Source organism: Coccidioides posadasii, chromosome 2, assembly GCF_018416015.2.
Source record: "Coccidioides posadasii str. Silveira chromosome 2, complete sequence".
Classification (NCBI taxonomy): Eukaryota; Fungi; Ascomycota; class Eurotiomycetes; order Onygenales; family Onygenaceae; genus Coccidioides; species Coccidioides posadasii.
The window spans coordinates 2,390,094-2,417,171 of NC_089408.1; the positions used below are offsets into that span (position 1 = coordinate 2,390,094).

The following is a 27,078-nucleotide window of genomic DNA, read 5'->3' on the forward strand; positions in this document are numbered from 1 at the left end:
TCTCTGGCGTTAGGCCGTCTACGTGTGCCTCCCATTATAGGTTATGCTTGAAGATGTATTGTAATCTTGTTTTTTGTTCATGCTCTCAAAGTCCCGTTCCTTGGAGAAGCAAGTGTGCGGAAAGGAACGTTCTCTTTACCTGCAGTTTTCAAGTGTTCTTGGAAACTGTTTGGACTGGGAATCAATGCTGGTGGAGCGAAAGGACTACCTGACCGTTCTGGTATGTTTGAGATCCCTCGAAAGATGGTGAGGGAAGAAGAGATGGGAGTTTGTTGGTAACCCACGAAGTTTCTCCAAGCTCCAAAATCTTCGATATGTTTATTGTTTTCCCTGATTGACTGTTTGACCATGAGCGCAAAAGCGAGAAAGACACTGTAGTAGTCGTCGTCGAGAAAACACCGGTAGAAACGAATAAGAATGTAGATGGGGGACATCTCGCTGCCGTAGATAGAGCCATTTAGCCCGCCACTGGAACTTATTCTCTGGCTATAGACACCATGTTTACGTTCGACTGCTGAAGCCATTCTGGCCCGCTACCTATCGGGGGCCGAGTTCTCTTTGCGGGAAAAAAAAAAATATTCCCGTGACATCAGCTGCCACGTATGCAACTTGAAGTAACCGGTATCGTACCGTATGTAATTATTCTCCTGTAGCTGGCCGTTGGGTAATATCTCGCAACCCATAGCGAATTAGAAACTTTCTGATCTTCCCGCTGGCCCATTAGGATCAGATCATTTCCTGGCAGGTCCATCCTGGATGCCATGGGGATCAGAGGCTTGGCTGTTTCTCCGAGAAATTTAGATCTGTGGGTGCGGAAGATCAGAGAAAGAAAGTAGAGGGCGAGATAGCGACGGATTAATGGTTGTAAGGTTGACCGGGAAGGTGGCAATTGGATATGTTACCGTCGAGGAAGACGGTAGCATAGCAACGGCATCGAGATATATAGATATATATATATATACACACATATATACGGCCATGGCCTCGATTAATCGTTCCAGGCAGATGATGAGACTATAATGTAGATATAAACAAGAATATAGACGTTGGGTATCCGATCTTATCCAAAATCACTATCGGAAATGGCGCCGGCGGGCTAGGCGTTGCATTATCTGACAGCTACATACAAAAAATGAAGGAAGAATAAACCTGAAAGGAAAAGAATCGCCTCCCTGAGAAAAACTAAGAAATTTCTTAGCGTGAGGAGATAGAATGTTCCGTTCCGACTCTGGGCTTACTCCCATCACTCCCATCACAGCCCTGCACAAAGCCACCACCCTTCCCCAGCCAAAGGGGGACCAATACCAGATTCACATTGTTATTAAGAGCCTGAAGGGGCTTAGCGTGAACGGGAGTAGCCTCTGTAGTGACGTAGGACAGTGTTGAAGAGGAGCTGCCACATGGATTGGTGTGAGAAATTAAGCACATTTAGCGTATGCGCTAAATTTAAGCTCCCGCCTTAGCGTAAGTTTATTTCAATATCAACGGGTAGCAGGACAGGGAGACGGAGGACTCGGAGAGGAAAGGTAGGAACTGCAATTGTTCTTCACAAAAGGGAGAAGTTGCGGGATCCAAAAACGAAAGGTATCGTGAGGCCCTTCCACCGGCTGTTCGAAGTGGAATGGAGCAAGACGAGCTTGTTTTCGCAGAGTGCCAGGAAGGAAGCTGCCCGAAAGTGCCAGCGCCACTCCCGCCGTAAAATAGGGACGCCGTCCAAGCGTCTATGGGCCCATATATGTTCCAGTCCAGCCACCATAGATCCCCTGGGACAGCCAAAGGAGTACGTCGACAATGGCGGTATCAAACCGTGGGCCGTGAATGTAAGGACTAGGTAAGCATATGCTACGTATATTAGACACGCTTGAGACTCCTTAATTGCTCTTGAGTAAGACAGAAATAGCTTTAAATACGATATCAAACGACCTCCGGAGCCTGGTACACTTCCGACATGGCGGGTGGACTGTTCTGCGAGATCAGGACAAAGTCACCTGCTCCTGTTTCGAAGCCGGAGGATCGAATCAGAGCTCACCAAATCAGCAACAGGCTCTAGATCACGTCTCTCGCTTGGCGATAGCGTGGGGGCCCCCAGCAGTATAAATTACTCTTTTCTCTCCGGGAAAGCTTCTTCTTTTCTTCTTCTTTATTTTTCAACAGCTATTTATCCAAAACCAATAATTAGCTACCTTTTCAAATTTTCAAACATACTCAAAACCGAATCCCAACATAATGAACACAAAGATCGCAGCGGCCATTTTGGCCTTCACCACTCTTACAGTCAACATCAACGCCGGTAAAAACCAACCACGACCCTCCCTTGCATCCGCTGTGCTCGACATTGTCACTGACTCCGTATCAGACATCGATGCCAACAAGGTCAACATTCGCGACAACGGCGACCTTGCCGCTACTGATGGTAAGTCTTTTGCAAACACTGACAACAGCCAGTTTGCTAACTCGACGACTGACCCGATAGTCGTTACCGTCACCGTCACTGACTGCAGCCCCGCAAGCGTCACAAGCCCAGTCGTTAGCACCACTGCTGCCTCCATTCCTGTTTCCTCTCCGATCATTGAAACCAGCAGCGTCTTCAGCTCGGTTGTCACCAGCGTCTCGACCATCAGCGAAAGCACCACTCCCCATGTCACTTCGAGCAGCACCGAAGTCAAGGTGTCTTCGTCCACTGAGACCGAGGAAACAGAAAGTACCTCAACTGTTCCGGCCTCCACCACTGCTCCGGCCCCAAGCAACGACGCGACCCATGTGACTGGCGTTACCGGCGGTGTCTTCGGCGCTTTGATTGTTGCAATTCTTAATATTTTCTAATGGATCTTCGTTTCGGATTGAGTCATCTCTCGGTGGTTTGTCTTGCTTGGATGCTCGGTTGAAATTGATGAAATTGTCTAGCAAGTTGTAATGTAACGAAGAGAAGAATTGAACAATTATTGTAATTGCTCCTGTCGATAGTATCATTTGATACGATTGTCTTCCCAATCTTGCCTGTGTTGCTTGTAGGCTGTAGTTCCCATGACAGCACAATTGGAAATTGTCGACAAGGCGACTACCCCTGCCTCTCCCCACAGCCGCGTTCCCGCCCTCCACGCGGCTGTGTTTTCTTTTCGTATCATCATTATGAATTGATGTCGAAAGAGCTAGAGGTTATACTTAGATCCTTGGAAGACGCGAGAGATATCCATGGGCACGCCAATTGTCGAACATAGAATACATCAGACCGGGATGTCAGACAGCATCATCAACAATCTCAAAGTTCGTCAGTGTTTATGGTGCCCGTCATCTTTGGTTGCAAGGAAAATAAATTAGACACGTTCCAAAAGTCTCGACCCCGCAGAACTGTCTTTACATACTTTATCCTTTTCAGCAAGGTGAACTGCCTGGGATACAACCACAACAAGGGCAAATGTACGCGCAGCGCTTAATCGAGTTCATTTCATGTCTCTCAAGAAGCCGCTGGGACCAGGTGCAGATGGATATCGTCTATTACTCTTACTGGCCTTGGGTCACTCTTTTCGACGCACAGATCTGACATCCATCGCCGATTTTCTCACGTAACAGTCTAGCATTTGTGACTTTGAGACCAACAGTACGCGACAAAAGAGGTGACGAGTCTTCGTACAGCGTTGATTGTGGGGGTTCCAACTGCGAATTTCCTTCGCCAGATGAATGGCCCCGTGGAGTCAGGTGGAGATGAGACAGATGATAGACATGTCCACAAGCGAAGCCGACCAGCGGCTCTTTTTCTGCTGAAATATGAGCATCCAACCTGCTGTGACGGAGTATATTTGGGACAGATAAATCTCACCTTGTTCTATGAATTTGGAATGACAGCCAGCGCAGCGGCCTGGCTCAAAGGTTTGTTTCTTCTCCGATGATTCCACGTTTCCTTTTGCATCTAGTTCTTCTTTTGGCTCATTATGTTGCGACACTGCACTCGTAGGTTTGGCTTCTTCGTTGGGTACGATGTCAAATTTGATGCCTCGCCGTTGTCCCTTCCGAAGGGTGTCCATTCGCATCGAAACTTCACCCGCAAGGACTTTGGCAACGCCTTGACTGATGCTAGCTTGGATATCATGTTCGCGAATCATCCTTGTCAGACCCTCTCTCAATCCTTGGATCTCCAATCCACTCGGGATTCGCTTCACCAACGTGATCGGATCGATTGCTGTTCCTGCTTCAACAAGCAAACATCGAATATATTCTGGTTTATCCATGGAATACGAAAGAAGGTCTTCCCAGAGATCGGGGTCATCTTGGGATTTGGCAAAGGATATAGCATGCGAGACGTCTCTTAAGTCTGATAGAATCAAGTGAAGGGCTCGTTTGGTCTGACCGGTTTTGGAGAAGAGGTAGATAAGTTCCGGGGTGAAGTGACGAAGCTCACAAGTTGCGCACGCTGCATTGTACGAATATGACGTGTTGGACTGCAAAAAGTCCATAAGTAAGGGCCGATCATAGTCTGCGAATAGCTCGACCACCGTATCCGCAAAGGCATCGATCAATAGCCTCCCTTCATCAGCGACAAGCTTATCCGCAGCGCTTGTTCGATGATGCCCTCGTATTGGGGTTGTCCCCTTATCGGTGGTCGTTGAGAGAAAATCCCCCTTCCAAAGGGCGCGAACATAAAAGTACAGGAAAAGATGCAAATCTGCCGCTTGGAGCTGGGAGATAACGGTGGCTGGATGTACAATTCCATTAACCGCCTCGCGTACGAGGAGTTTGATAGGTTCAGATGTGGCTGCTTCGAGCTCGGAAATGGATGCACTTTTAATTTGATCCTTTGACACTCGAATGAGAATAAGACCCGGCACATCGTCTGCGACTGCATCAAGCAAATGGTGCTCTCGTATAAGAGACATGGCAGTTTCTGCGTCCTGAAGTCGAATATAGCATCGTAATGCTTCACGATAGTGTCCTCCGGCCAAGAACAGCTGTGCAAGGCATTCTGTTAAAAGGCGGCTCTCATCTGCTTCCTCCGCTGCAATTGAAGACTTTATCTGTTCATTGATGGCAGCTATGACGCTATCAATGTCAAAAAGGTTGGGCGGCCAGAGGTCAAGCAACTCCTTGAATTTCATATGATTTCGTGAGACGTAATGCCCAAGGATCACTTCGTAAACTAGGCCAGGCAATGGAGGGTGAATATCGAGGGGAACATGAGATACAATCTCGTCAAACTTGTTGTTTTTCGCGAATATCCAGATCCAGTGCTCCCATTTTGGCGTTGTGGTGAGCACCTTACCACACACCTCGCCAGCTTTCTCCCAGTTGTTGTTGCTAATAAGCTGCTCCAGCCACGACTCACCAACATTTTGTCGCTCTTTCTCCAGCTTTATGTTGTCTGCTCGGTCGACTGGCTCTGAAAATAGCCCAATAACGCTCCCTCGACGTTGTTTGGGAGTACTCAAGGGGCTTTCACCTTCGTCAATATCTTGAGCTACGGCTTCTGGATGTTGCTGAAGAAGTTCCCAGGCTTCTTCATATTTCTCATGATCCTTCAACCAGGAAAGACGGTCTTTAACATCTCTTTTCACGGCAACCACACAGTCGTATGGGCTGTGAATGAAAATTTTGATTCCTTCGCTAGCCAGGATCGCAAGTTCTTTACTATCGTGATCGGCAACCGGAGCATCGGCCAAGCTTGACGTCAGGCTCGATCTTCTATCCCCACTACTTGTCACGCTCCGAACACTACTTGCGGAACTAAAAAGGCGAGTCGGATACAGGGTAGCATCCAGTATACCCGTTCCGATTGTTTCAAACGTTCCTCGGCGTATGGGGGTATCGAGAATTTTGGCCGGTGGCAGAGCCCCAAGGTGATAATCGGACGCCGAAAGACTCTCGTAGCGGCGCATGGTAAGCGTGTCGACGCTAAGTTCCTCTTTGGTCTCGACGTCAATGAGCCTTATCTCTGGCTCGAGGCCGTTTTGTCGATGTCTAACGCCACGAGTGGGCCCAACCTGCTTCCGTTTTGACTTGCCATCGTCTTCGGATGCAACATATGATAGGACAAGCAGCACATTGGGGTTATAAAGCGAAACTCCGGACACAATGCAGTCTGTGCGTAATCTATGAAATGATTAGCTGCGCATAGACAGACGCATTTGAAATATATATATATATATATATATATAACTCACATTGCGACAACCTCTGCGGAACCGATTACATTCTTTCGGGGATCTTTATCGCGCCCTGGGGGGAAAACGTTGATCACCCAGATGGTTCCTCCCCAGCCCACCACCAATCTTTCTCGATGGTCAAGCTTTAGCTGCCCAGTATGCGCCTCACCTGTACCTGGCCCACCCGGGTAGGTATCTTCATCTATCCATTCGGCTCTGGGCTTCCATACACCCGCCATTTCGTCCCACTGTGGGCCGCGAGGACGGTCAACATGGTTCATCCGTTTCCACGCGAAGTCCGAGTCGGCGTTATCCAAGTGTAGGTGAGACCGCATAATTTTGATCCCTTCCTCATTAACCCAGACGATATACTTCCCCGACAATGACCACTTGATGGCGCTTATACTCCCTTCGCCAGAGTGCAGGACAGTGTCCTTACCGTTATTCCCACCGAAGCCTAACGCTCCGAACCAACCGGACGGGCTCGCAGTAGCACCGGCCATCGTGGTTGAATTTGAACTTGTTCCAACACGTCCACCGACCGTAAGGACTAAATCGCCAGCAAGTCCTCCGGATAAATAAGTTTTGTCGCTTTTATAATCCGGGGACAGGGCGACGGCTTGGACAGGGCGACCAAAGTTCCGAAGGAGTACATCTTTGGGGTCTAACAGCGACGAGACACATACATTCCCATCGATGGAAGATGTGGCTATGTATATCGCGTTTGAAGGAGAATGGGGTACTGTCGTTTGTCGCGATTGTCCAGGAGACTTCGACAGGTCCACCGATGCGCGGCTTGATGAATCCGCCAGGGGTGCGTTCTTTCCACCCGTGTTGGAAGGCAGAGGTGGTGGGAAAGGAGACATCGATACGGAGGTCACGCTGGCTGAATGGGCATGATACACTCGAAAGCGCTGGAAGGTCGAAGCGTCGAAGACAAGCTACAGAGCTTGTTAGTTGAAAAAGAGGGGAAAAAAAAAAAGAAAATGCACATGTGGTGAGCTTCTCGTGCATACAATATTCCCATTATGAGTGCCAACAATCTAGAGATGATCAGCCAAATTCACATATCTGTTTCGCATCCAAGCCAGGACTTACCATTTTATCCCCACCAACGAGAAAGCTGCTTGTCGCATCGCCATTGCGGTACACTGGGCCTATGCTTTTGGTGAAGGAGACATATTTAAGTCGTGGCTCTTCATCTTCATCCTCGCCGTCTGACTCCTCCTCATCCTCCTCCTCCTCCTCCTCCTCTTCTTCGTCGTCATCGTCATCATATTCTTCTTCGCTCCGATGGTTGTTATCTTGCTCCGCTTGTCTTTCCCTGGCGGACGAACTGGGACTGGAAGCTGACTTTGAGTCCCCAGCTTCGGGTAGGATCGCGTCATCCGCCATTTCAAACCGCCTTTTTTGAACCAGCAAGGAGGCTAAGGGAATTGGAGCTTACATGACAGTAAGTCTATCGTTTGGGAAGCTTCATAGCAATCTAAGGTAGGAATTGCGCGATAACCACAGAGGAGAGAGTGAGCATTCTGAGCTGTTGTTTATGGTTGGGTTGGTGATGAGCTCATTGCCCTCATGTTGGCGCCTTCACGGACGATAGTAAATCCGGATTGCCTCTGAACAACCCGGGAGGAACGGGAAGAATCAGCAGAATAAAACACCCGCCGCAAAATCTCTCCCCGTCTTCCCTTCTCTCCGGAGCTGCACCTGTCCGGCGGCTTCTCTGAGGAATTCGACGCCCTGTCTGCCTGTTGCTTCAAGGAAGGAGGAATGCCTTCGCTGCTCCTGCAGCCAGCAATGGTCCTAACTCTCCGTCCCCGTCAGTCTTGTCCTTAATCCTCTCCAAGTGATGTTTGCGCCTCGAACCGTATCCAGATTGTTAGGGCCCTCTGTGCGTTGCGGAGCTCCAAGACGGTCTGCACCCGTCTTCGGCATCCGATTGCTTTCCCTTCGCGGCTCCCCTCAGCAAACTGGTTTCTATTCATCAAAATCAATTCCCGAACCTCCCGTCGGCGAGAATGCCTCGGTAGACTTATCGAAGGCAAAACGATCGTCCAGATCTCCAGCAGCGAAAACGTCTCTGCGCCGGGCCGCCGTGGAAGCACAGCTTTCAAAAGATGGCAGAAGAAGACCTCACCCGAGCGAAGAGCCGCTTGCTCAGACCAAGGTATGTTAGTTCTGCTATATTTGGGGAGTTTCGTTATGGGCGCTTATTGTTGTATTACTTGGAACAGATGGTTACAGCCTACGCTGTTGCCGAACAGTTCGACATCGGAAAGGTGATGAAAATTCTGTTAGCAAAGGGCTATGAACCGGATCCATTCGAAACCGGCCTTTATCCTCAAGTAATCCACGTACAAGTCCCTCTTGACTCGATACGAAGAACCACAAGCCTGGCCGCATCGGATTTACCGGCGGATCAGGTTGGAGACGTTTTCATCTTCCCGTCAGGCACAGTTGTATCATGGTCTCTACCGGAAGGATTCACGTCGTACCTTGCGAGCACGGTCCTATTACCCGCAGCTGAGAATCCGCATATCGCCGATATGGAAACGGAGCATTTAGAATATTCAGAAGATCCCCAGCGTGATAGCAGTACGATGAAAGGCGATAAGATCATCTTGGGAACAAAGCCCACCCTGGAAAATAATCGCCACGAATACAACCGTTCAGAGAGGCAGTCGGTAGATACGGTTTTTACCAAGATCGCGTTCTCCTCAGGGTTGGCTAGAAGCACAAAGCTGGCTGTCCTGGAGAGCCTGTTGTCCAACTATTTTGACTCGACACGCAATATCCCCACCCTCCTTTCCAAAGGAACGCGACTGCCGTACTCACGAGGATTTATCCTGCGCAAGACAGGCCAGCTTCTTAGCTTACGAGCGCAGTTGAACCTCTACTCGGAGCTAACAGATTCTCTTCCCGACCTGTTCTGGGACAGCAAGCATGAACTTGGCCTTGAGGGCAATTATGATCAAGTTGGAAGGGCTCTTGACGTTGGAATACGTATTAAGATTCTAAACGAAAAGATGGACTATGCCCAAGAAATCGCTAGTGTCCTTCGTGAAAGACTGAGTGAAACGCACGGCTTACGACTAGAATGGACCATAATTCTATTGATTGCCGTTGAGGTGGGCTTTGAAGTCTTAAGGCTATGGAAAGAAAAGAAGCAGGAGGAAGCCGAGGAGAAAAAGGCTTCTGCCTAGGAATCGGTCATCTCTACATAGTACATACTCGCTATACATATTCTGCTCACGCCATCACTGCGTTTTTCGGCGCTGGTCTGTAATTTTAGCGAAAATACCCCTTCCCTCAACTGAGTATAGATGTGGTGCTTTTTCTGGGGTTTATGTTGATGGGTCATGACTGATCTATATATGATATAAGTCTGGGAACGTCATACTGGAGTTGAATCTGATTGTATTGCTTTTAAACCTACAAGACATAACCTTGGGTAGCTGTAAGCGCTGCATTTCATAACCACATAACATAGGCAAGTAGTCAAATTTCATATGTCCTTTTTATTTTCGTCGCCTTAAAAAATGGAAATATGGCGAACGATACCTACCAGAACTAAAAATTTGTTCAAAACGTCATCTTAGTTCGAATATCTGTCCCAATAAAATCACGGGCGAGCCGCTCTTGGCGGGGGCTCAATTGTGTCTCCCTGAACTTGAGTGCCTCTAGAAGCGCGCACCATTTGACACCCAACCGCAAGGAAAATATCATCATCTGAGGGCTGATCATCCGCACTGCATCGTCTCAGACTGCTCGCGGAAGGCGATGGAACATGTATCTCATCAAGCTCTGCAAGCTGGTGTCCATCGCAAGAGCGTGTCGAATGTCTGATAAGGGGTTCCTTTGAAGAACGATGTTTGGATCTAAACCGGCGCAAGCGTACGTCCAAGCGAGGCAAACGTACTGGCAGCGGGGTGTGGCTGGCGTTAAATTGTGCGGCCAAGGCCTGGCATTTAACCCCGTAGAAACGAATTGCGGGTATCGACATAATCAGTGCTATAGCGAGGCACTGGATGGCACTGAGAAGCCAGTATGACAAGATTTGCGCTTTTTTTTAGTAATGTTAGCTGTGGGGAAATGATTCAGAACTCTTTTTGAATAAAGGACAGAGGGTCTTTTGGCAATAGGGAATCTTCATAGTACTTACCAACTGGGTTTTCTTTACCATCTGCGTCATGCATGTACGCGTAACGCATGGCGGGTGGTGATAAAGCGCTGTTGCATTCATTAGATATAATCGACGCAAGCAATGCTTCACTTACAAGGCACCTAACACTGGCCCTATCGCAATCCAAACCTGTCTTTCTCTTTTAGAGGCCAAGCAAAACATCCACCGAATCGGGAGGAGAAAGAAGACTATGTCACAAACAAGGCTGCTGCTAACAACAAGCCTCCACCAGGATAGCTTGGGAAAAGGTGCGGCAGGAGTAATATATGTGCACTGCTCACCCATGGTTTCCCCATAGCATGACACAAGTGTCGGTAGGAGCAGGCTGAAGTCATAGAGAAGTAACAGGAGGCAGCAGAAGATAATGTGGCGGAATCGACTTGATCTGTACAGGTTCCAGAATTCTGCATATAGAAACGTTCTGGCAAGTAAGAGTGATAAATGGAAAGTAGAATATGCCACCACATAAGTTTCAGCAACCTAAGAATTTTCATATCACAACTTAGTGAATTCACAATGTGTAATGAGACTCAGATAACAGGCTTACCCTAGAGGAATCTGCAGCATCGAAGGGGTCCTTAGAAAACTGCTCGCGAATCGCTAACCCAAAAATCTGTGAGCATTGCCTTGCTCAACTACCCTCAACTAAAGTATATGGTGAGGGTATTTACTTACCCTCAGATAATGTTATGGTAGATACCAGGCCCAACAACTGCTCCGACAATCATCAGTGGGTGTCAAAGCAGATTTCAGTGGAAGCTGTAAATGCATACCATAGATGCGAGAGTGGCCACTTCCCGCAACGCCACGCGCCAGGGCCAAGTGAAAGAGATGAAGGCAGCAACTAAAAAGAGAGAAATTAAAACAGAGCATAGAACTGATACAGCATAAGCATGCGTCGCCTGCTTGGATAACTCTAGAACTCCATCCATCTTGGTGAATTTCGCGGGAAAGGATAAGAAAGGGCTTTAGGTAGTATCTTAGAGACACGCGTCGACAGATACCTGAACACCTAATGGATCACGGGGTATTATGGGGAATCGGAAAGGAGCACAAAAGGGCCTGTCAGCTTTACATGCTGAGGAACTTTTAAAGGAGGAATAGGATATTGTCATATCCAAAGCCACAAGCCAGCACTCATGTTGCTCTTTTTTAACTTCAGGTTGAAATCATATCAAGTTGTGGTAACGATGAAGTCACCATCTCTTTCTGTTGAATCGATAGAACACCACAGTCAAAAGCACGGAGAGTGCCTATTATTCCATTTTTCAAGGTAACAAAAAAAGAACTGCGGCGCAGGCTCTCATCTTAGGGTTGGATATGGGCGTCCCAACACAACGAGAACCCAGAGAAAACCCTCCCGTTGTGGGATTGAAGGTCGGATGGATGAAATTGTCGCCATCTGAAAAGTTCAGAGGCCCTTTCCCCGAGCAGCTATAACCATGGTACGGAGCCGTAGCTTTCCTGAAAGACCCTTGAAGGTCATCTTGACGTCGATGCGTCGCATATTTTGGACAGGAACAGTGAAAGTTGAATTAAGCGCGCAGATTTCTATACTGCAGCCCAGCGCAGCTTGGCATCTAACTAGTTAATTATTGGCTAGTTACTCCGTACAGTGAAACGCCATCCAAGATCAAAAACCAAAAGCCGATCGCAAGGCCAGGAAGTCGATGGTATCAAAGTGAAGCACGAGAAACTATCTGCACAAAAAAAAAAAAAAAAAAAAAAAAAAGGAAAAAGGGAGGTCGTGGCATCGAAGGAAATAGATCGAAATCATACGGCAAAAGCATCCAAACACAAAACACCCAAATCTTCGTCAAAGGGAAGATCATAATGTTGTACAGATACATACTCTAACCACCAGATGAAGCGGAAATACGACAAAAGAAAGCCAAGCTAAGTCTCCAAACAATCATGATAACTGACTCCAGGGAAAGAATCAAAATACGCTGAGCTAAAAGACATACCAGTATAAATCAAGGAGAGTAGAAAGGGAGAACATGACGCCTAAGCTCCGTTTTTGATGGTGAACCGGTCAAAAAAGGCTTCGGTTTCGGGAGAAAAAGATACCGGAAACAAATGAGTGTTAAGTAAATCGGATCCATCCGCGTCTCCATGGCTTAGGAAATATTCATCGTCGTACTGAGACGAGTTTGGCTCCGAAATATCAGTTGTTGATGGGTCAAGAGCGGGAAGTTGGTCATGGCGCATCGTGGCTTCACTTGCATGGCTAATAAACACATCGTCCAAATTTGGATTATCTGTCTTGTTTATACCATCCGACCCTATCGTTGTTGGCCAAAGAATCCTAGCCGGGGATTCGGTGCCTACTTCAGTTTTGACTGGCAGCGGTGAGTCAGGAGCGAGCAATGGGATATCGGGAATCTCTTCAGGGATATCGTCCAGAGGCCTTTTGCTTGGTGAGAGGTACAATGGGTTGAGTTCCGGATCCAAAGCTAGGGAGTGATAACTTCGAGCAGGTGATGGCATATTCCCGGTGCTATGGCTAGGCGACGCGGGTGGAGTAAATGAAAACGTATCTGGGTGTAGACCGAACGTATTGTTTGGCATGAACGGTAAGTTCTTTGATGGACTTCCTTCCCGAACACTCGCCGAGTCGGCGCATTCGCTTGCAGAAGAGATAAAAGAAGCACAGGAAGATTCGGATAGCGTGCGTGTGTGGCCCTTCTTCGCCCGCTCGCGGGTCTTTGTGGCCTTTTCCCGTCTCTCGTCGGCATCTGGCCTCTTTTTCGGCCTTCCTCGCCTCAAAGGCTTGCGAACCGCACCTGCGAATGCGCCGCTGCACATTCCCCGCTGTTTATGCCGGGTTAACGCGTCGTGTCGCGCAAAGCTATTGCCACACTCACAAGGATACGGTTTGACCCCGGTGTGAATTTTGGAATGGCGTTTGAGATCATGACCACGAACAAAGCATTTATTGCAATGATTGCATTTGAATTGGCGATCTCCAAGATGCGTTTGGACGTGGGATTTGATGTTTTCTTTTCTCCCAAAGCGCTTGTTGCAGCCTTCGTACGTGCATATCCACTTGTTGTCGATCGGATCGGGTCCTTCGATATGTGCCGCGATATCTTCTAGAGTGATGCCGGTTTCTTCAATCGAGGCATCTATACTGGCATCAAGGTTGAGATCCGCAATAGACAGAGCACGAGGCGATAATAGTGCCTTTGCGGGCGAGGAAGAGCGACTTGTTGTCCGTTGTGAAGCAGAATTTAGTGGAGCCGCAGGCGCTATCGGTACTTTAGCTGCCTTATTGGCCGTAGCGGGGTTGCTTCTATCACCGATTATGCTGGATAATGACAGGAATGACGGCATACTGGGTGGAATGGGAGAAGATCCCGATGCAGTTTCAAAATTCTCCGGCGAATTAAAGGTAAACTCTGAGAAAACATCGTCGCTTAACTTTGGGCTTTGCAGATCGAAAGTATCTGGTGGCTGAAGGGAATTCGTGTTGGAAAGCGGTGCAAGGGTTTCCCGCGATAAGAAGCTACTCGATATCCCCTGCAGAGATAGAGATTTTACTCGTTCCATCGCGACCAAATTACGAGACGCGACTGCATGTTGTTTTACCGGCGAGGACTGGGCAGTCTTGCATGCGCGTGGAACACGTGCCGGCTTCCAGTATGGAGACGATGACGGTGTCAAAGGAGGCGAGTCTTCTTCGGGTCAGTAAGGCATTCACCAAAATGGATGGGCTTGGAGCCTCACCTGAGCCGGTTTGTTGGCTTGGGGTGCTGGGACGATGTGTTGCTCCCCCAGCGAGCTCCACGGTAAAGTCCTGCCATTGGAGTGGCTCGAAACGATCATATCTGGGACTGAGAACCTTTTGTCGACTCCTCGCTAGTCCCTGATCGAGGCTCAATCCTCTACGGTGTCGGACTGCCGGTGGCATTGATTTAGTGGCGGCATCGGGTTGGACCGACCCAGGGAACAAACAACGGTGCTGAAGAGTACTCTCGGGGCGGTCAAAGTTCACATTCAAGGCCGCCAGCATGTCGGCAGTTCACTTTTGACGGACGGTGGTTCGGATGAATGCAAATCGGTGATAGGTCGTGATGAAGGCCGGCACCGAGTATTCTAAGGCACAGCAGTGCAAGGTGATTCCATTCAAATCTTCATTAAGGTAGATAGGTCAATGTTGAAAACAAAAAATTATAGTGTTGGAACAAGATATCGTAAACAATTAATATGTAGTGGAGTATAGGACGGAAATCCTCAACCGAACTATGCGTAAATGAGCGCACTGCAGGATACCGCGACTAGGATAGAAAACTTGAAAGGATAAGAGTAAGATTCAAGGAGGATCACAGGAGTTCTGGTAGAGCAACAGACAAGCGCGTGTCTTGCTGCTCTTGCGATGCCGTCCGGTGAGTCGTGCAGCGCGATGGAGAGCTCGACGTCGAGGTGGATGCGCGCGCCGGACATGGGACGTCCCAGGCGGCCACGAACCGGAAGCCGAGTAAATAAAGCGCCGTCGGCCCGGCAACCGCCAAATGCGGACAGGCAGCACTTCAGCCTTATCTCCGCTGACTCAGCAGCGACGCTAGAAACCACGTGATCCACAAGCCCACATCGCGAACTTTTTTCGAAACGCACAAATATCGATCTCCTTCAACAGAGATTGGCACCCAAGAAGGTTGAGGAAGACAACTTGTCGAGGTGAGTTTGTTCCCATTCATTCCACCCATCCAGCTGATGAAACCGCACATCATGCTTTCACAATAATCGATTTTCTACGACTACCGTTGATCTCTCCTTTCCATCGGCTGCCCATGAACACACACCCCGTGCAGCGCAAACGGAGAACATGCCAAACTAACCAAGTTCGTCTCCCAGGCCTTCGTCAAAATGCAGATCTTCGTCAAGACCCTCACGGGTAAGACTATCACCCTCGAGGTGGAGTCTTCGGACACCATCGACAACGTCAAGACAAAGATTCAAGGTACCGTCCCATCAACCCGCCCACACTCCCTCTCACACAAAAACACACTAGACTAATCCCCAAATCCAGACAAGGAGGGTATCCCCCCGGATCAGCAGCGCCTCATCTTCGCCGGCAAACAGCTCGAGGACGGCCGCACCCTCTCCGACTACAACATCCAGAAGGAGTCCACCCTCCACCTCGTCCTCCGTCTCCGCGGTGGTGCTAAGAAGAGAAAGAAGAAGGTCTACACCACTCCCAAGAAGATCAAGCACAAGCGCAAGAAGACCAAGTTGTCTGTGCTCAAATACTACAAGGTCGATGCCGATGGCAAGATCGAGCGCTTGAGACGCGAGTGTCCCTCTGCTGAGGTGAGTAAAATAGATATCTTCGCAAACCAACATTACTTTTATCCGGCTTTGAACTGTGGGCTAACGAAAGTGATTCCTATTTTCTGATGATAGTGCGGTGCTGGTGTTTTCATGGCTGCCATGCACAACCGCCAGTACTGCGGCAAGTGCCATCTTACCTATGTCTTCGATGAGTCCAAATAAATGTAGCTAGCTGGAATGGTATCCGGTGCCTGCTGCACTGATATATTGTGAGAGCTGAAAAGCTTTTTGTATCTATGTAGCTTAGAAGCCTCAAATATCATCAAGTACCTTGGTCCCTTTTTTGTTGTTTGGTTCCCAGTAGGGCAAGCAGTTAACTGTGTAAAACTCTGATCCAGAGCGCAAATGCATCCACAGATCTACCACACAATATTCATATACAGGCGAAGTCAAAAAAAAAAGCCAAATCAAGAGATGAGCAATCATTTCACATCAATCATAAGTAGTTCCAGCCCTTCTAGAGCGGAATCTCACTGCGTCCGGCACAATAGCGCGGGGTATCAACGAAGAATGTAAGTCCAGCATGTGGAGAATGCACAGCATGAAGTGAAAAGGGCAGAAAAAAGATGAGAGAAAAAAAGAAAGAAGAAAAGAAGAAAGAAGAAAAGAAAGGGGTAAGAATCGAAAGGCCCTGTGTGGCAAGCCCAGCGCCACATCCCACTATCTAATTTCGCGACGTTTAACCCTTGATATTGTCGTATTGGCTCTCCGAATATTGTAGTGCATTCTGCGTCTTGTCCAGCCCCATTTTTCCTGCTTTAACCACATCTTCGGCAAATGTGGCAATCAAGCTTCCACCAGCCTTGGTTGCGTCCTTGCCCCCGCGGTCACCACTGGCCTCCCACCACATGGCTCCGCCCAGGCCCTTGTCAACGATGTATTTCGTCTTTGCTTCAACCATTGGCACGGTGTCGTAGGAGATCATAAGCTTCTTGCTGGGATCATAACTCCACGATGCACCGGCTCCGCCGTTTACCATCGGATCCATGAATTCTTTGGCACCAGGCTGTGGGAGAGATTTGTAGTCCCAGATTCCCGGTTCCCAGCTTCCAGCACCTCCGTTTCCTTGGTAGGGCTTGCCAGGACCTTCCGTGTTAGCAAAGGCTCGGCCATAGAGAGGCATTCCGAGGACAAGTTTCGAGGCGGGGATGCCGCCCGTGTTGATGTAGTAATCGAGTGCGGCTTCAGTGGAAAAGGATGTTGACTGCGGGTTTGACATTGACGGTCTAAGGTTTGCCTGGTGGCCCGCCATGGCAGACCAAGAGCCAGCGTAATCGTACGCCATAATATTGATAAAATCAAGGTCCTGGCCCATCTCCTTCAAGTGCAGCTTCTCATAATGCTCCGCTCCTTTAATAAATAACAGTTAGCTTCTGTACTGTTGAACATCAAATTTGGTACGCACCAGCTGAAGCAGCAATGGTAAGAAGGAATTTGCGCCCTCCTGCTACGGAGTTCAATTTCTATTCGCAGAAGTTAGTCTAACGTCTCAAGACCCGAAAACGCCGGGAGCCTGTACCTGTCGAACAGCTTTAAGAAGAGCCGCAAAATCTTGAGCCTCCTTGTCATCTACACCTCACAGTATTAGCATAGGCCTTGTAGCAAATCATTCACACTCAAGAAGTAGGGAGCTTACCTTTAGGGTACTCCCAGTCGACATCCAGACCATCCATGCCCATGTCCAACATCAGTTTCACTGCCGACTCAGCGAACATGCTGCGTCCCGCTTCCGTGCTGGCAGCGGGTGCGAAGTTTTCGGAATAAGTCCATCCTCCGATTGATAGGAGAACCTTCAAATTTCGGTTACGCTTCTTAAGCAAATAGAGCTGGTTCGCGCATCCATAGACGTTGTTCCCTGGTTGAGTTGCAGAATCCGTGGGAAATCGCTTTTTGATGTCAGCTTGTTCATCGGACAGATAAACCTCTCCTGTGGTCGGTCGAATGTTTGCAAAAGCATAGAGGACATGTGTAATCTTGTCGACTGGCATGTCCTGCGGGTTATATTGCCGATCGTATATAGCCTAAACATGATCCGTTAGTTTTTTTGATATTGGCGTCATGACCCATGACGAGGCAGAAACGTTGCGTACCCAGTTGACGTAGTAGACAACTGATTTGTAACCAGAAGAGTTTCCCCCATTTCCCGGTGCCGATACACTTCTAGCTTCTGGAGCCGGCGGTAGGAAAAAGGGGCTTCTTCGATATCGGATACTATCCGTCGCCACACTTGACGCTACACGAAGTTTCCGTTGTTAGCCAACCGTCCTTGGCAATGAAAAGGCTTGTGATATTATAGATCTGCTTCTGCTCGCAACAGTAGCATTTTTGAGGGACACAAAAAAGGTGGCAAGACAGGTTAAAGAAAAGGCTCAAGGAAGAAAAAATATAGAAGCTCAGCCCTTGCCAATCTGGGATAATACTCCCACCGAAAGCAAGAGTGTATAGTGGTAGGGTGTGTGCTTTGTATCAAAGGAAATAGATCCTGAAAATTATCTGTGCATTGCAAATTATAGAGTAAGAATAGCTTTCTCACTCACCGACTGTGAAAGACGAAAATCCCAAAAAAACCCATGAAATCAGCAAAAAGGAAAGGATCCCCCTGGACCAGCCTGAGGATCGGCAGGAAGAGTTGCTGTTTGCCCTGCGGACAGCATCCCCGTACGAGCTCGATTGTCGGCCATCCATAGCGCAAAGCCTTTCGGATTTCTGCTTGGTTGCACCAGGTAGATTCTGTCAAAGAATCGGTGGTCTGTTTAAGGAGTGACACGCGGACACGCTGCGATCTATAGAAGGGTGAAGAACCAGCTGGACAGAGCCCAGAAAGCAAGAAAAGGAGTGTAGTAAAGAGAACGCACAAAAAAAGAGGGATAGAACCCAGCTGTGAAAGGAAAGACAGAGAGAAAAAAAAAAAGATCTGTGATCTGTTCTCCCTCACTTTCAAAGAGAGAAATGGCTTCATTTAAACACAAATCGCGCGAAATGAACAGTCCGGTGGATACGAGATGAGCGGCGCCGTCCCCTTGTCAGTGAGGACGCAGCCCTCTCATAATCACGAACAGGGTGCGAGCCACATGCCAGGGCGAACCGGGGTATACGCAGAGCCTGAAGACTTTTCGCCTTCGAAAAGTCTTCGAAATATACGGAGAGAGGGGAGATCTGACCAACCCGACGGCGCTTGGGGCCGAAACGAGTAAAATCCCCTGTTGCTCTCCGGCCAAGCCTGCAATCAGGGCTGTTTCAAACATGTTTTGGTTGTGAACATCCCACATGGCCAAGTACATGAGGTGGCATCACAATCATCCCGGCAAGGAGTTGCGACGAATGGAATTCTGCAGTCTGGCGCCGCTAACAGGAACATCCCAGTCATCGTCTCTCGTCGCTCGTCCACCACGGTGACGGGGCAAGCATATCGCTCACACATCGTCAAATCACGAAGCGGGGGCTGCAAACTGTCAGCTTCGGGCTGACCGATCACGCTCTCAGCGAGGCACAACGTGGGAGAACGGACGTCACTGGGAGGAACGTCGAAGAAGTCAGGGAATCGATGGGGCTCAGCCCAACACAAGGCGCTAGGCCCGATCGGTGCAGAAAGCCCCCAGCGTGGCTGACGAATCCAACCAGCCAAGGTCGCACTTGCCTCCGCTGCCCATACCAACACACAGCCCGCCGCTTCCTGCAAAAGCCGTGCACCTGCGTTTTTCGGAGGGGGTTGTGGAAGGTGCAACAAAACAATATCAGAAGAAAGAAACAACCTCTGCAGCCTCCCCCCGGTTGGCATCCCCCACGGCGGGTAATCTTCCCTGCCACCCGTCGAACCCGCCTGAGGGGGCCGGCCGCTTTTTCCTGTCGGCCCGAGTCGCGCCCGGCATGTCCATGCTCCCTCACCGACTCACATTGTGCCCACTATCATTCTTCAATCTGGATACATTAGCAACGTACTGTACACATGTTCTACACAACATCCGCTCTCTACATATTTACGCTGCTGTTACATATCTGCGGTGAAGGGGTGACATGCAGTTAGATGAAAACCCGCACGCCCATAGTTAATCATAAAAATGGGCCTCAACCCAACGAACATGTTGGCTAACGTGACTCCGGTAGTAGCAATGAACTGCTAGGATGTCACTCTAAGGTACGCACATGGACAATGGCTAACAAACACTTCGCAGAAGCCAAAGGACTTTGCTCAAAAATCTAAACTCCGCAGTGCAATATCGCCCATAGTATCACTATTGGGAAGGAGAAACGGAGAAGCCCACCCATTCCCACATCCGCTCCTGATCTCATGACTCCGCTGCCCTTTGCACTTTATGTTGTACGATGCACACAGTCCCTCTTCACACATACACACCAAATTGAATGATATTACGACGTCAGTGTCAGACTTATACAGCAGCATAATCATCCAAGCAGCCCGCCCGCGAAACGCAGAATCCCGGCCTTCTCTGTTAGTGATAATATATTCTCCAGCAGCATGGGGACAAGGAGAAACTAGTCCGCTCTTGTGACTGACTGGGTAATAAGTGCGAGCGATCAGAACTATATGACAGCGGGCTGTCTGTCAATTCCAGCAATTCGCGGCTCACACTGCATGCTCACATATCCAAAGAATCACTGCGCACGATAAGAGTCACTATTCCAGAGAAAATTCTCGAGTGGTATTGCTTGTACGTAAGTATATGACATTAATAACCCATACATGCAACCAAGATGTTCATGGATATCCCATGTATAATCTATATACAAGCCATCTCTCCCATAGTCGCATGATCCGTTTCGCGTGAGAGGGTATCGGAAGGTGAATGGGAGATTATAATTAAACAAAAATGAAGCCACCTAGTTGCTCTCCACCGTGTCGTCCTTATCCAAAGCATTCATATCCTCTTCCTTGGCGTTCAGGTGACGGAAGACGATCCAGAAAAGGACACCAGCTGTGAAGGACGAGCAGGCCAACCCAGTAAACAGCCAGATGATCTCCGGATCGTGAGCGACCGGCGTCAAGGCCTCGCCAAGAGCAGCGCCAAACGCGTTCGTCAAAAGGTACATAGACTGAACGAAACTCTTCATCGTTGGCGGCGCCTTGGTGTATGCGTACTCCAACCCAGAGACGGAAGCAAAAATTTCAGAAATACCAATCAACATATATGCAGGTGCTTGGATAGCAATGTGGATCCTGTTTCCTTGCTTCACACCATCTACCTCTGCCTCGGGGCAGGCCAGTGGCATGTTATAGCATGGCGGCGAAGTGTAAATGAGGTTCTGAACGATAGCAGCGTAGACCATGGCCAATGATGCAACGATAAATCCGAAAGAAATACGAGTGATTGGCCGGAAAGGGATATGCAGTTTGTTGAGCAAGGGATAAATAATCCTATCGAGGATCGGAATGAAAACAATGATGGCAATCGGGTCGAAGTTTGGCATCAGATCGTTAGGAATGCCATGATGTTCCATTTGACCGGCTACAGTGCTTTGATCAGCACGGGATCAATGCAGAAAATCATCAACTGGGCACGCTCGAACGACTTACCTTGGGAAACAAAGTTGGTAGAGAATTGACTGTAAACGACCCAGTAGATCGGATAGAAGGTGAAGACTTTGCAAGCAACCAAAGCACGCTTCAGCTCATCGATGAAGTGATCATCCCATGGGTATGTACGGTTGGCACCGTGCTCGGCTTGCCATGATGGCTTGGGCGCATCCATGTTGCGGTTCATAACCATGACGCCAAGGGCCTTGAACGCATTGGTGATAATTGATCCAGTTGGAGGACGAACAACGTAGAACTTGCGTCCGAGGACAAGGATACAAGTACCAACAACAAAAATACAGAGACAGAGCAAGTAAGCAGACCAGAAACCAATGTCTCGCTCCATGTAAGGTGTCGCAAGGAGGGATAGGGAGCCGATGTTGATACAGGCGTAGAAGATCATGTAGATGCGCTGAATAGTCAAGCCTGGGTCGATGATGACACGCTCGCCCTCAGGTGTTGTCGTGATTGCCATAGTTTTCCGCTTGTACTGATCAGCAATCAGTGGCGCGACGTTGGACTTGATACCTCCAGTTCCTAGACCTATGACGATAAGGGAAACAACAAATCCGCCCAAGCCCGCACCATTTTGGAGGGACACTGGCAGCGAGGTAAGGACCAGGATTAAGAGACCGATCACATAGATAATACAGAAGTAAAAGATGGCCATGTATTTTCCGATGTATTGGTCAGCAATAATAGCACCAATGATGGGTGTCACTATGCCCGATATTAGACAGACGCCTGACGTATACACACAACAATACGGTAAAATTTAGACTCACGGTAAGCCCAAAACTGGAAGAAAGTGTTCAAGCCGGTAGCCGCTCGATGGCCCAGACCTGCATGGCGGTTAATGTGTGTCGGTGACAGATGAGGCCTTTTTTTCTTCTTTTAATAGATGGGTAACCCTTACCAAGAGCTCCACGTCCCAAACTCCCATCCAGGGGTCTTTGGATATAGTTCTGGAACAAACCTTGCATACCATAGAAGGTAAAACGTTCGCAGAGTTCGACAATAGCGACAAGCCAAGCGGAGATGGGTAGACTTTCGGGGACATGCTTCAAGGTACGCTTCTCTTCCTCTGTTGGCTCTTCACCGTCCGGCGTTTCATGTAGTTGGCCCTCCTTGGTCACATATCCTGCTTCAATGGACCGCGAATCAGGAGAGGTCTCCTTTTCCATTCCATCAGCAGCCATAACTTTGGCATCAGGGTCACCCAATTGCTGGTGCGGTCTTTGCTACGGTGGTTAGAACCAAGCCGAACCGGTTCAACCATATATGAGAAGGGGGGAGGGAACGCACCGAGTTGCTTGAGACTCGTGGTCGGCCATATTTAGGGATCACCTTTTTTTTCCTACACTGGGGGCTTGAAGCCGACGAATACAAGCGAGCGGCAACGAAGCGGAAAGAGGAAGAAGAAACAAAGCTCAAGGAGCGAAGGCCAAAAGGGTTCCCAAGTATCAAAAGGGGAGAAAAAAGAGAAAGGAATCGTAACAGCCTCGCGGGGAAATTGATCACCTTTTATCCAAATCCCCACATCAAAAAATTTTAGAGCTGCGAAAGAGAGAAGAAGGTAACAGATCCTCCGGGGCGCCATCCAGCCATAGTGCCTCCCCGTGGAGTTGACTAATACCATTGGCTGACGGACGAGGGACGGTGAATCACGCGAAACCACATGGGAATAGCGGATCGGCAAAGTGTCATGGCTTCATACGTACCGGTTCCTGCCAACACAAGTATAGTACATCCATACGGAGGACAGGAGCCTGACTTTCCGCTGGGTCATCCGGAGATATGCCCAAGCATACAGGGATAAAGTGCCCCAAGCACTTCATCATGGATAGATTACAGAGTCCATCCCTCTCAAAAACGGTGACTAGTTGACAGCATATATCCCGGGGGCGAAAGGTGCCCACTTGTTTTTCCGGATTCTAATGGGGTTTTTTTTTTCCCGTACGGTCTCAAGTTCAGTATCCGGAACACCCAGCCGTGCTCTAGATACGTACTCGATACTTGAAATTACACCAGAGGCTCGAAATTGGTGAGCTTCTTCAGAACTGGAAGCGCAGATAAGCGCAAGTGGCTGGACCCAAGGGACCCCCCCCGTGGAAATATGCGGTCGCTGAGGCAGGTAAGATTTGAAAATCCACCTGCAGGCAAATTATGACCGTTTGGTAGGCTCCTTGATCTAGGCATTCCGCGGTTCAGTCCCGTTTCACACAATTTCAAAAGTTGATGGGATGGAAAGTGATGAGAATCGCGACGGACCCATTCCAGTGGCAAAGTGCAAGAGATTTCTTAAATAGCGGTAGAAAATCTTTGCATTCGGGGACCGTTCTCTTGGTTGCGGGGGCACTGAAGCGAGAGGCCATAGGTCAGAGCGCAATGCCCGGTTCCGAGAAAAAAATTTCATTTTCTTCCCACCCTCCCCGTCACTCAAACCGAGAGAGAGGATGCTTGAGGATGACTGTTACTTACGCGTAAGGATGTTTGTATGGGACGCGTCATGAAACTGAAATAATGAAGGCAGCATTTCGCCCGGGAGACTAGACAGAGTCGCCTGTCAACATCAAAAAGTACCTGTACATTGCTATCCTCCGCTGAGCCTGTGATTCGTCCAATGCGTGCAGGGTTCCGGCTCACTGAAGCAACGATCGTCGGATTTGAGTCAGTCCATGGAATGCAACCTCAACCCCACTGTCCTCCACCCGCAGTTTGACGGCGAACAGACTTTGGAACCAAGTGGAATAAGGTTGGGGAAAAAACATTCCAGAAAACGAACGAAGCCGGCACGGAGATCCACCGACCAAGCCAGTCCGAACCCGACAAATATCCAGGCCGTGATTGAAATTCGTCCAAGGATCCCAAAGATTTGCGCGATACGTGAAGCCAAACAGTAGAGCTATTCCCGGGTGTGACGTTGGCTTTGAGGCAACTGTTGTGGCGTGGGGGGGCGAGAGAGAGAGAGAAAGAAAGAGAGTGCGTGAATCAGTGTGTGCAAAATTCTGCCATGCTGGCGAGCATCCACAGCTGCAACCAGGGGACGTTGCATTAGAGTTGTCCGTGCCGGGATCATCGGCAACCTGAAGAGTCACCGATCATTCCTTTATTTAGACTAGCGTCGGCTCACCAAGAGCCCCACGAATGCTTCGCTGCGCCCAAGCACCTCTTGGAAATGCTTGAGAAAACCTCTCAGATAAGAATACGGTCCCTATCAACTAGCTCTAGTTCAAACGTCTGTTGCCAGCATGCGGATTCTACATGGGCGCGCTGGACAACATACCTATCAAAAGAGAAACGGTTTCGGGCCTGGGGAAACTGATCCTGACTGGTGTGCGGAGGAAACAGGGGTGCATGCCTGTGACTTTCTCCAGATCAACTCGCTACCCCAGTTGGAGATTGGGATGTCTTACATAACACATCAAAAATCTTTCGGCCGTCAGTCTCCAGAGCTTGGATGGGATGGCGTGAATCCCAGACCATCGCATTGCCTCGGAGGGTCGTTCTGAGGGAAAACGCTGTGGAAGTCTTGGCGTAATCTCTCGGAGGCAAGGGAATTATGCGCCGTCTTCCAGTTCTCCCGCCCAACATTACGTGATTGGTCGTATTCAGATCCGAGCTGTTCGAAAATTATACCAACTTTCCGACAAAGCTGCAAGAGCTTTGCTTCTCGCACCTGGCAGCCACCTCCAAGGTATGTAGCCGCCTCCTCCCTCGCCGCCCTCGTGGCCATAGCTATGATAATTAGTTGAAAAGTAGTCCCAAGATACACAATCTCTCAGTAGTGTACATGGGAACATTAGCTCCGGAACTTAAAGGTACCAAGAGAGGCAAAAAGCACTCGCTTTCCTCTGCCAATCATATTTCATTGACTGATTCTCAAGTGTTAACCTACTATACCTTCGTACAGCCTATTGACTTTGTAAGGCAAACTCGCGATGATCCCTCACACATGGCTTGAGATGGGCACAATGACGGATGGATGTGTGTACGGAGTACATGCATGTTACTTATGTTTAACACACCCCAAAACGTATGGCTGTGTGTTGGAGAAGGGGGAGGGGGAGGGGGTTGTGAAAATACTACAGAATCAGCCTGACATGTAGTGAGAATAGCCAGCAGGTATATATTCGTTTCGATCCTTGATTCAAGGAGGAGACATCTATGCTGTGCAGAGAAACACTGTATAATCATTTATGTAGGAAATGAGGGAATAGATGCGAGTATCCTTCGGTAGGGGGAACAAGATTATTCAACCCCTCAGACCAGAGCCATTCGAAGACAAGCGCGGAGTGATGCAACCTTGAACTAGAAGCCTGTTTATTAAATCTATAACAAATCAACAGCAAAAATTCTTCTCTTTCGATCTTGGGGTCACATGTTGTGTTGCGAGAAAAATTAAACACAGCATAGGCCAAATGAAGCTCTCCGAGCCCGAAGATCGAGTATTTTGTCGTAACACTTTGTCTGGCAACCATGCAATCGTTGACGCCCGAAGCATAGTACGCCAGTTCCAAACCCTGGACACTTCTGGGAGAAAACTTGGAAAGGTACTTAAAAGACCGACCTTACAGGGAGCCCGACAGGGAGGATGGTCTCGAGATATCATTCCCACAACTAAGCCACGTTAGGGAGCACGGTGACGTCTTAAATGTACGCAGCACAACTCAAAGAGACCTGAACCCTCGGCCTCCTAGTTAGACATTACAAGAATAATTATGACTGAAGTGTCTTAGCAGAAGCATAGCGGCATCATCGGAGGCGAACCCAGGATACGACTTGGCCAAGTTTTTTCTTTTTTTTTTTTTTGGGGGGGGGGGTGTAATTGTTGGTGCGTTCTGCGGAGACCCTTGTTCGCTGACCACCTTGGATGTTTATCGGAACCAAGCATGTCGTTACAACAGCCAAAAGAAATCCCTGTTTTGCAAATCCTGACGAACATGCTGATTCTGGCCCGAAAGAATTCCGCAATGTTCTGATACCCTGTAGAGAGCGACAGCGTGATATAAAGGGAGTACGTTCTGCTCCTTCAACACTTGTTGCTTGCTGGGCGAGCCCTGACAGCTGGTTGGCGGGCGACCGAATCTGGACTACCCCAGATCCTCTCTCCACAAAATATACGCCTATTTAACTAACTACCCATGAACTTCTGTAGTTGAAGATCATCCTATCAATGAAGTCGGCTCTCTTGTCAGGTTGTGAGAGCTCTCCATGCCCACATCTGCTAAGTTACAAAATGTTGTCACATTTGCAACGAGTGACAGCTACCGCGATCAACGATAGCTGAAAAGAGCGGTTCGCTACGCTCCTCCGTATAAGACAAATATTCAATCGTAGTAGCATCGGCCTAGCCGGCCCCAGTTCGACCTCAAGTTTCGTTTCTAGGAAACATCCGGAGAAGTGGAGGCTGAGAATCCAATTCGACACGCAATCAGCCATTGCTGAACGGTTTGGAACCCCAGAGATACGGCCTACAGCATAAATCTGATTTCTATGTAATACGCGGTAATATCCGCCAGGTACCTGATATCTTGCCTTAATGCACTCAAAAGTATAGGTACGTTGCCTGGCGGAATCACACGTGGGCGAATCCTTATCCAGAAGGTGGACGCAATCCAAATCTTGGGAGGTCGCCGTTTAAAACCTCCATGGATTAGCCGGGCACTATTTTGGGGAACCCATCACAATGGTGTCCAAGCGTTAAGGGCTATCATGCTAATCAGTAACTTCTATGTAACCTCTTTTCGATAGTCGTCGCATTTGCCGAGTTTGCCAACATGTTTCGTGAGTACTTCGAACGCACGTCCGTCGACGCAGAAATAGGAAATAAACACAGGTAGAAATAGCTAGGAGAAACTTGAATGATTTGGATGTTTGCGGGGTCCTTC

General features: G+C 48.8%; 9 protein-coding genes across 9 annotated transcripts; 3 read left to right on the top strand and 6 right to left on the bottom strand.

The window, feature by feature from the left end:
- The first annotated feature begins 1,988 nt into the window (after nt 1–1,988).
- On the top strand, nt 1,989–3,073 carry D8B26_003304 (uncharacterized protein). Its single transcript, XM_066124104.1, has 2 exons — nt 1,989–2,413; nt 2,474–3,073. Exons 1-2 carry the CDS (start codon nt 2,227–2,229, stop codon nt 2,821–2,823), a joined length of 537 nt encoding a protein of 178 aa, XP_065980181.1. The 5' UTR covers nt 1,989–2,226; the 3' UTR covers nt 2,824–3,073.
- A 64-nt stretch (nt 3,074–3,137) lies between these two features.
- VPS41 (Vacuolar protein sorting-associated protein 41) lies at nt 3,138–7,643 on the bottom strand. Its single transcript, XM_003068431.2, has 5 exons — nt 7,233–7,643; nt 7,151–7,177; nt 6,153–7,075; nt 3,818–6,081; nt 3,138–3,755 (listed from the first exon to the last, which is right to left on the bottom strand). The coding sequence occupies exons 1-5, from the start codon at nt 7,527–7,529 to the stop codon at nt 3,502–3,504; spliced, it is 3,765 nt and encodes a 1,254-aa protein (XP_003068477.2). The 5' UTR covers nt 7,530–7,643; the 3' UTR covers nt 3,138–3,501.
- Nucleotides 7,644–7,799: 156 nt separating this feature from the next.
- D8B26_003306 (uncharacterized protein) lies at nt 7,800–10,200 on the top strand. Its single transcript, XM_003068430.2, has 2 exons — nt 7,800–8,304; nt 8,372–10,200. The coding sequence occupies exons 1-2, from the start codon at nt 7,987–7,989 to the stop codon at nt 9,338–9,340; spliced, it is 1,287 nt and encodes a 428-aa protein (XP_003068476.1). The 5' UTR covers nt 7,800–7,986; the 3' UTR covers nt 9,341–10,200.
- On the bottom strand, nt 9,760–11,462 carry D8B26_003307 (uncharacterized protein; the record flags this gene model as incomplete). The annotated part of the gene is made up of 6 exons (XM_066124105.1): nt 11,094–11,462; nt 10,996–11,032; nt 10,868–10,920; nt 10,415–10,800; nt 10,300–10,367; nt 9,760–10,199 (listed from the first exon to the last, which is right to left on the bottom strand). The coding sequence occupies exons 1-6, from the start codon at nt 11,250–11,252 to the stop codon at nt 9,760–9,762; spliced, it is 1,143 nt and encodes a 380-aa protein (XP_065980182.1). The 5' UTR covers nt 11,253–11,462.
- An 865-nt stretch (nt 11,463–12,327) lies between these two features.
- Nucleotides 12,328–14,335, bottom strand: ACE2 (Metallothionein expression activator; the record flags this gene model as incomplete). The annotated part of the gene is made up of 2 exons (XM_066124106.1): nt 12,328–13,997; nt 14,050–14,335. 2 exons carry the CDS (start codon nt 14,333–14,335, stop codon nt 12,328–12,330), a joined length of 1,956 nt encoding a protein of 651 aa, XP_065980183.1.
- A 609-nt stretch (nt 14,336–14,944) lies between these two features.
- RPS27A (ubiquitin-40S ribosomal protein S31 fusion protein) lies at nt 14,945–15,933 on the top strand. The gene is made up of 4 exons (XM_003068428.2): nt 14,945–15,000; nt 15,178–15,283; nt 15,353–15,633; nt 15,727–15,933. Exons 2-4 carry the CDS (start codon nt 15,190–15,192, stop codon nt 15,814–15,816), a joined length of 465 nt encoding a protein of 154 aa, XP_003068474.1. The 5' UTR covers nt 14,945–15,000; nt 15,178–15,189; the 3' UTR covers nt 15,817–15,933.
- A 332-nt stretch (nt 15,934–16,265) lies between these two features.
- CTS1_3 (Endochitinase 1) lies at nt 16,266–18,727 on the bottom strand (the record flags this gene model as incomplete). The annotated part of the gene is made up of 6 exons (XM_003068427.2): nt 16,266–17,004; nt 17,060–17,117; nt 17,174–17,223; nt 17,291–17,675; nt 17,745–17,887; nt 18,712–18,727. The coding sequence occupies 6 exons, from the start codon at nt 18,725–18,727 to the stop codon at nt 16,334–16,336; spliced, it is 1,323 nt and encodes a 440-aa protein (XP_003068473.2). The 3' UTR covers nt 16,266–16,333.
- A 1,766-nt stretch (nt 18,728–20,493) lies between these two features.
- D8B26_003310 (uncharacterized protein) lies at nt 20,494–22,728 on the bottom strand (the record flags this gene model as incomplete). Its single annotated transcript, XM_003068426.2, has 5 exons — nt 22,493–22,728; nt 22,104–22,423; nt 21,973–22,029; nt 21,188–21,907; nt 20,494–21,119 (listed from the first exon to the last, which is right to left on the bottom strand). Exons 1-5 carry the CDS (start codon nt 22,519–22,521, stop codon nt 20,494–20,496), a joined length of 1,752 nt encoding a protein of 583 aa, XP_003068472.2. The 5' UTR covers nt 22,522–22,728.
- Nucleotides 22,729–24,629: 1,901 nt separating this feature from the next.
- Nucleotides 24,630–25,195, bottom strand: D8B26_003311 (uncharacterized protein; the record flags this gene model as incomplete). The annotated part of the gene is made up of 2 exons (XM_066124107.1): nt 24,630–24,925; nt 25,099–25,195. 2 exons carry the CDS (start codon nt 25,193–25,195, stop codon nt 24,630–24,632), a joined length of 393 nt encoding a protein of 130 aa, XP_065980184.1.
- Between the last annotated feature and the right edge of the window lie 1,883 nt (nt 25,196–27,078).

Coding starts and splice junctions, on each gene's coding strand:
- D8B26_003304 (XM_066124104.1), top strand. CDS start 2,227: ATGAACACAAAGATCGCAGCGGCCATTTTGGCCTTCACCACTCTTACA. Junction 2,414..2,473: donor CGACCTTGCCGCTACTGATG/GTAAGTCTTTTG, acceptor CTGACCCGATAG/TCGTTACCGTCACCGTCACT.
- D8B26_003306 (XM_003068430.2), top strand. CDS start 7,987: ATGTTTGCGCCTCGAACCGTATCCAGATTGTTAGGGCCCTCTGTGCGT. Junction 8,305..8,371: donor AGCCGCTTGCTCAGACCAAG/GTATGTTAGTTC, acceptor TACTTGGAACAG/ATGGTTACAGCCTACGCTGT.
- VPS41 (XM_003068431.2), bottom strand. CDS start 7,529: ATGGCGGATGACGCGATCCTACCCGAAGCTGGGGACTCAAAGTCAGCT. Junction 7,076..7,150: donor GCACTCATAATGGGAATATT/GTATGCACGAGA, acceptor CAAGCTCTGTAG/CTTGTCTTCGACGCTTCGAC. Junction 6,082..6,152: donor TCCGCAGAGGTTGTCGCAAT/GTGAGTTATATA, acceptor ATCATTTCATAG/ATTACGCACAGACTGCATTG.
- RPS27A (XM_003068428.2), top strand. CDS start 15,190: ATGCAGATCTTCGTCAAGACCCTCACGGGTAAGACTATCACCCTCGAG. Junction 15,284..15,352: donor CGTCAAGACAAAGATTCAAG/GTACCGTCCCAT, acceptor CCCCAAATCCAG/ACAAGGAGGGTATCCCCCCG. Junction 15,634..15,726: donor GCGAGTGTCCCTCTGCTGAG/GTGAGTAAAATA, acceptor TTCTGATGATAG/TGCGGTGCTGGTGTTTTCAT.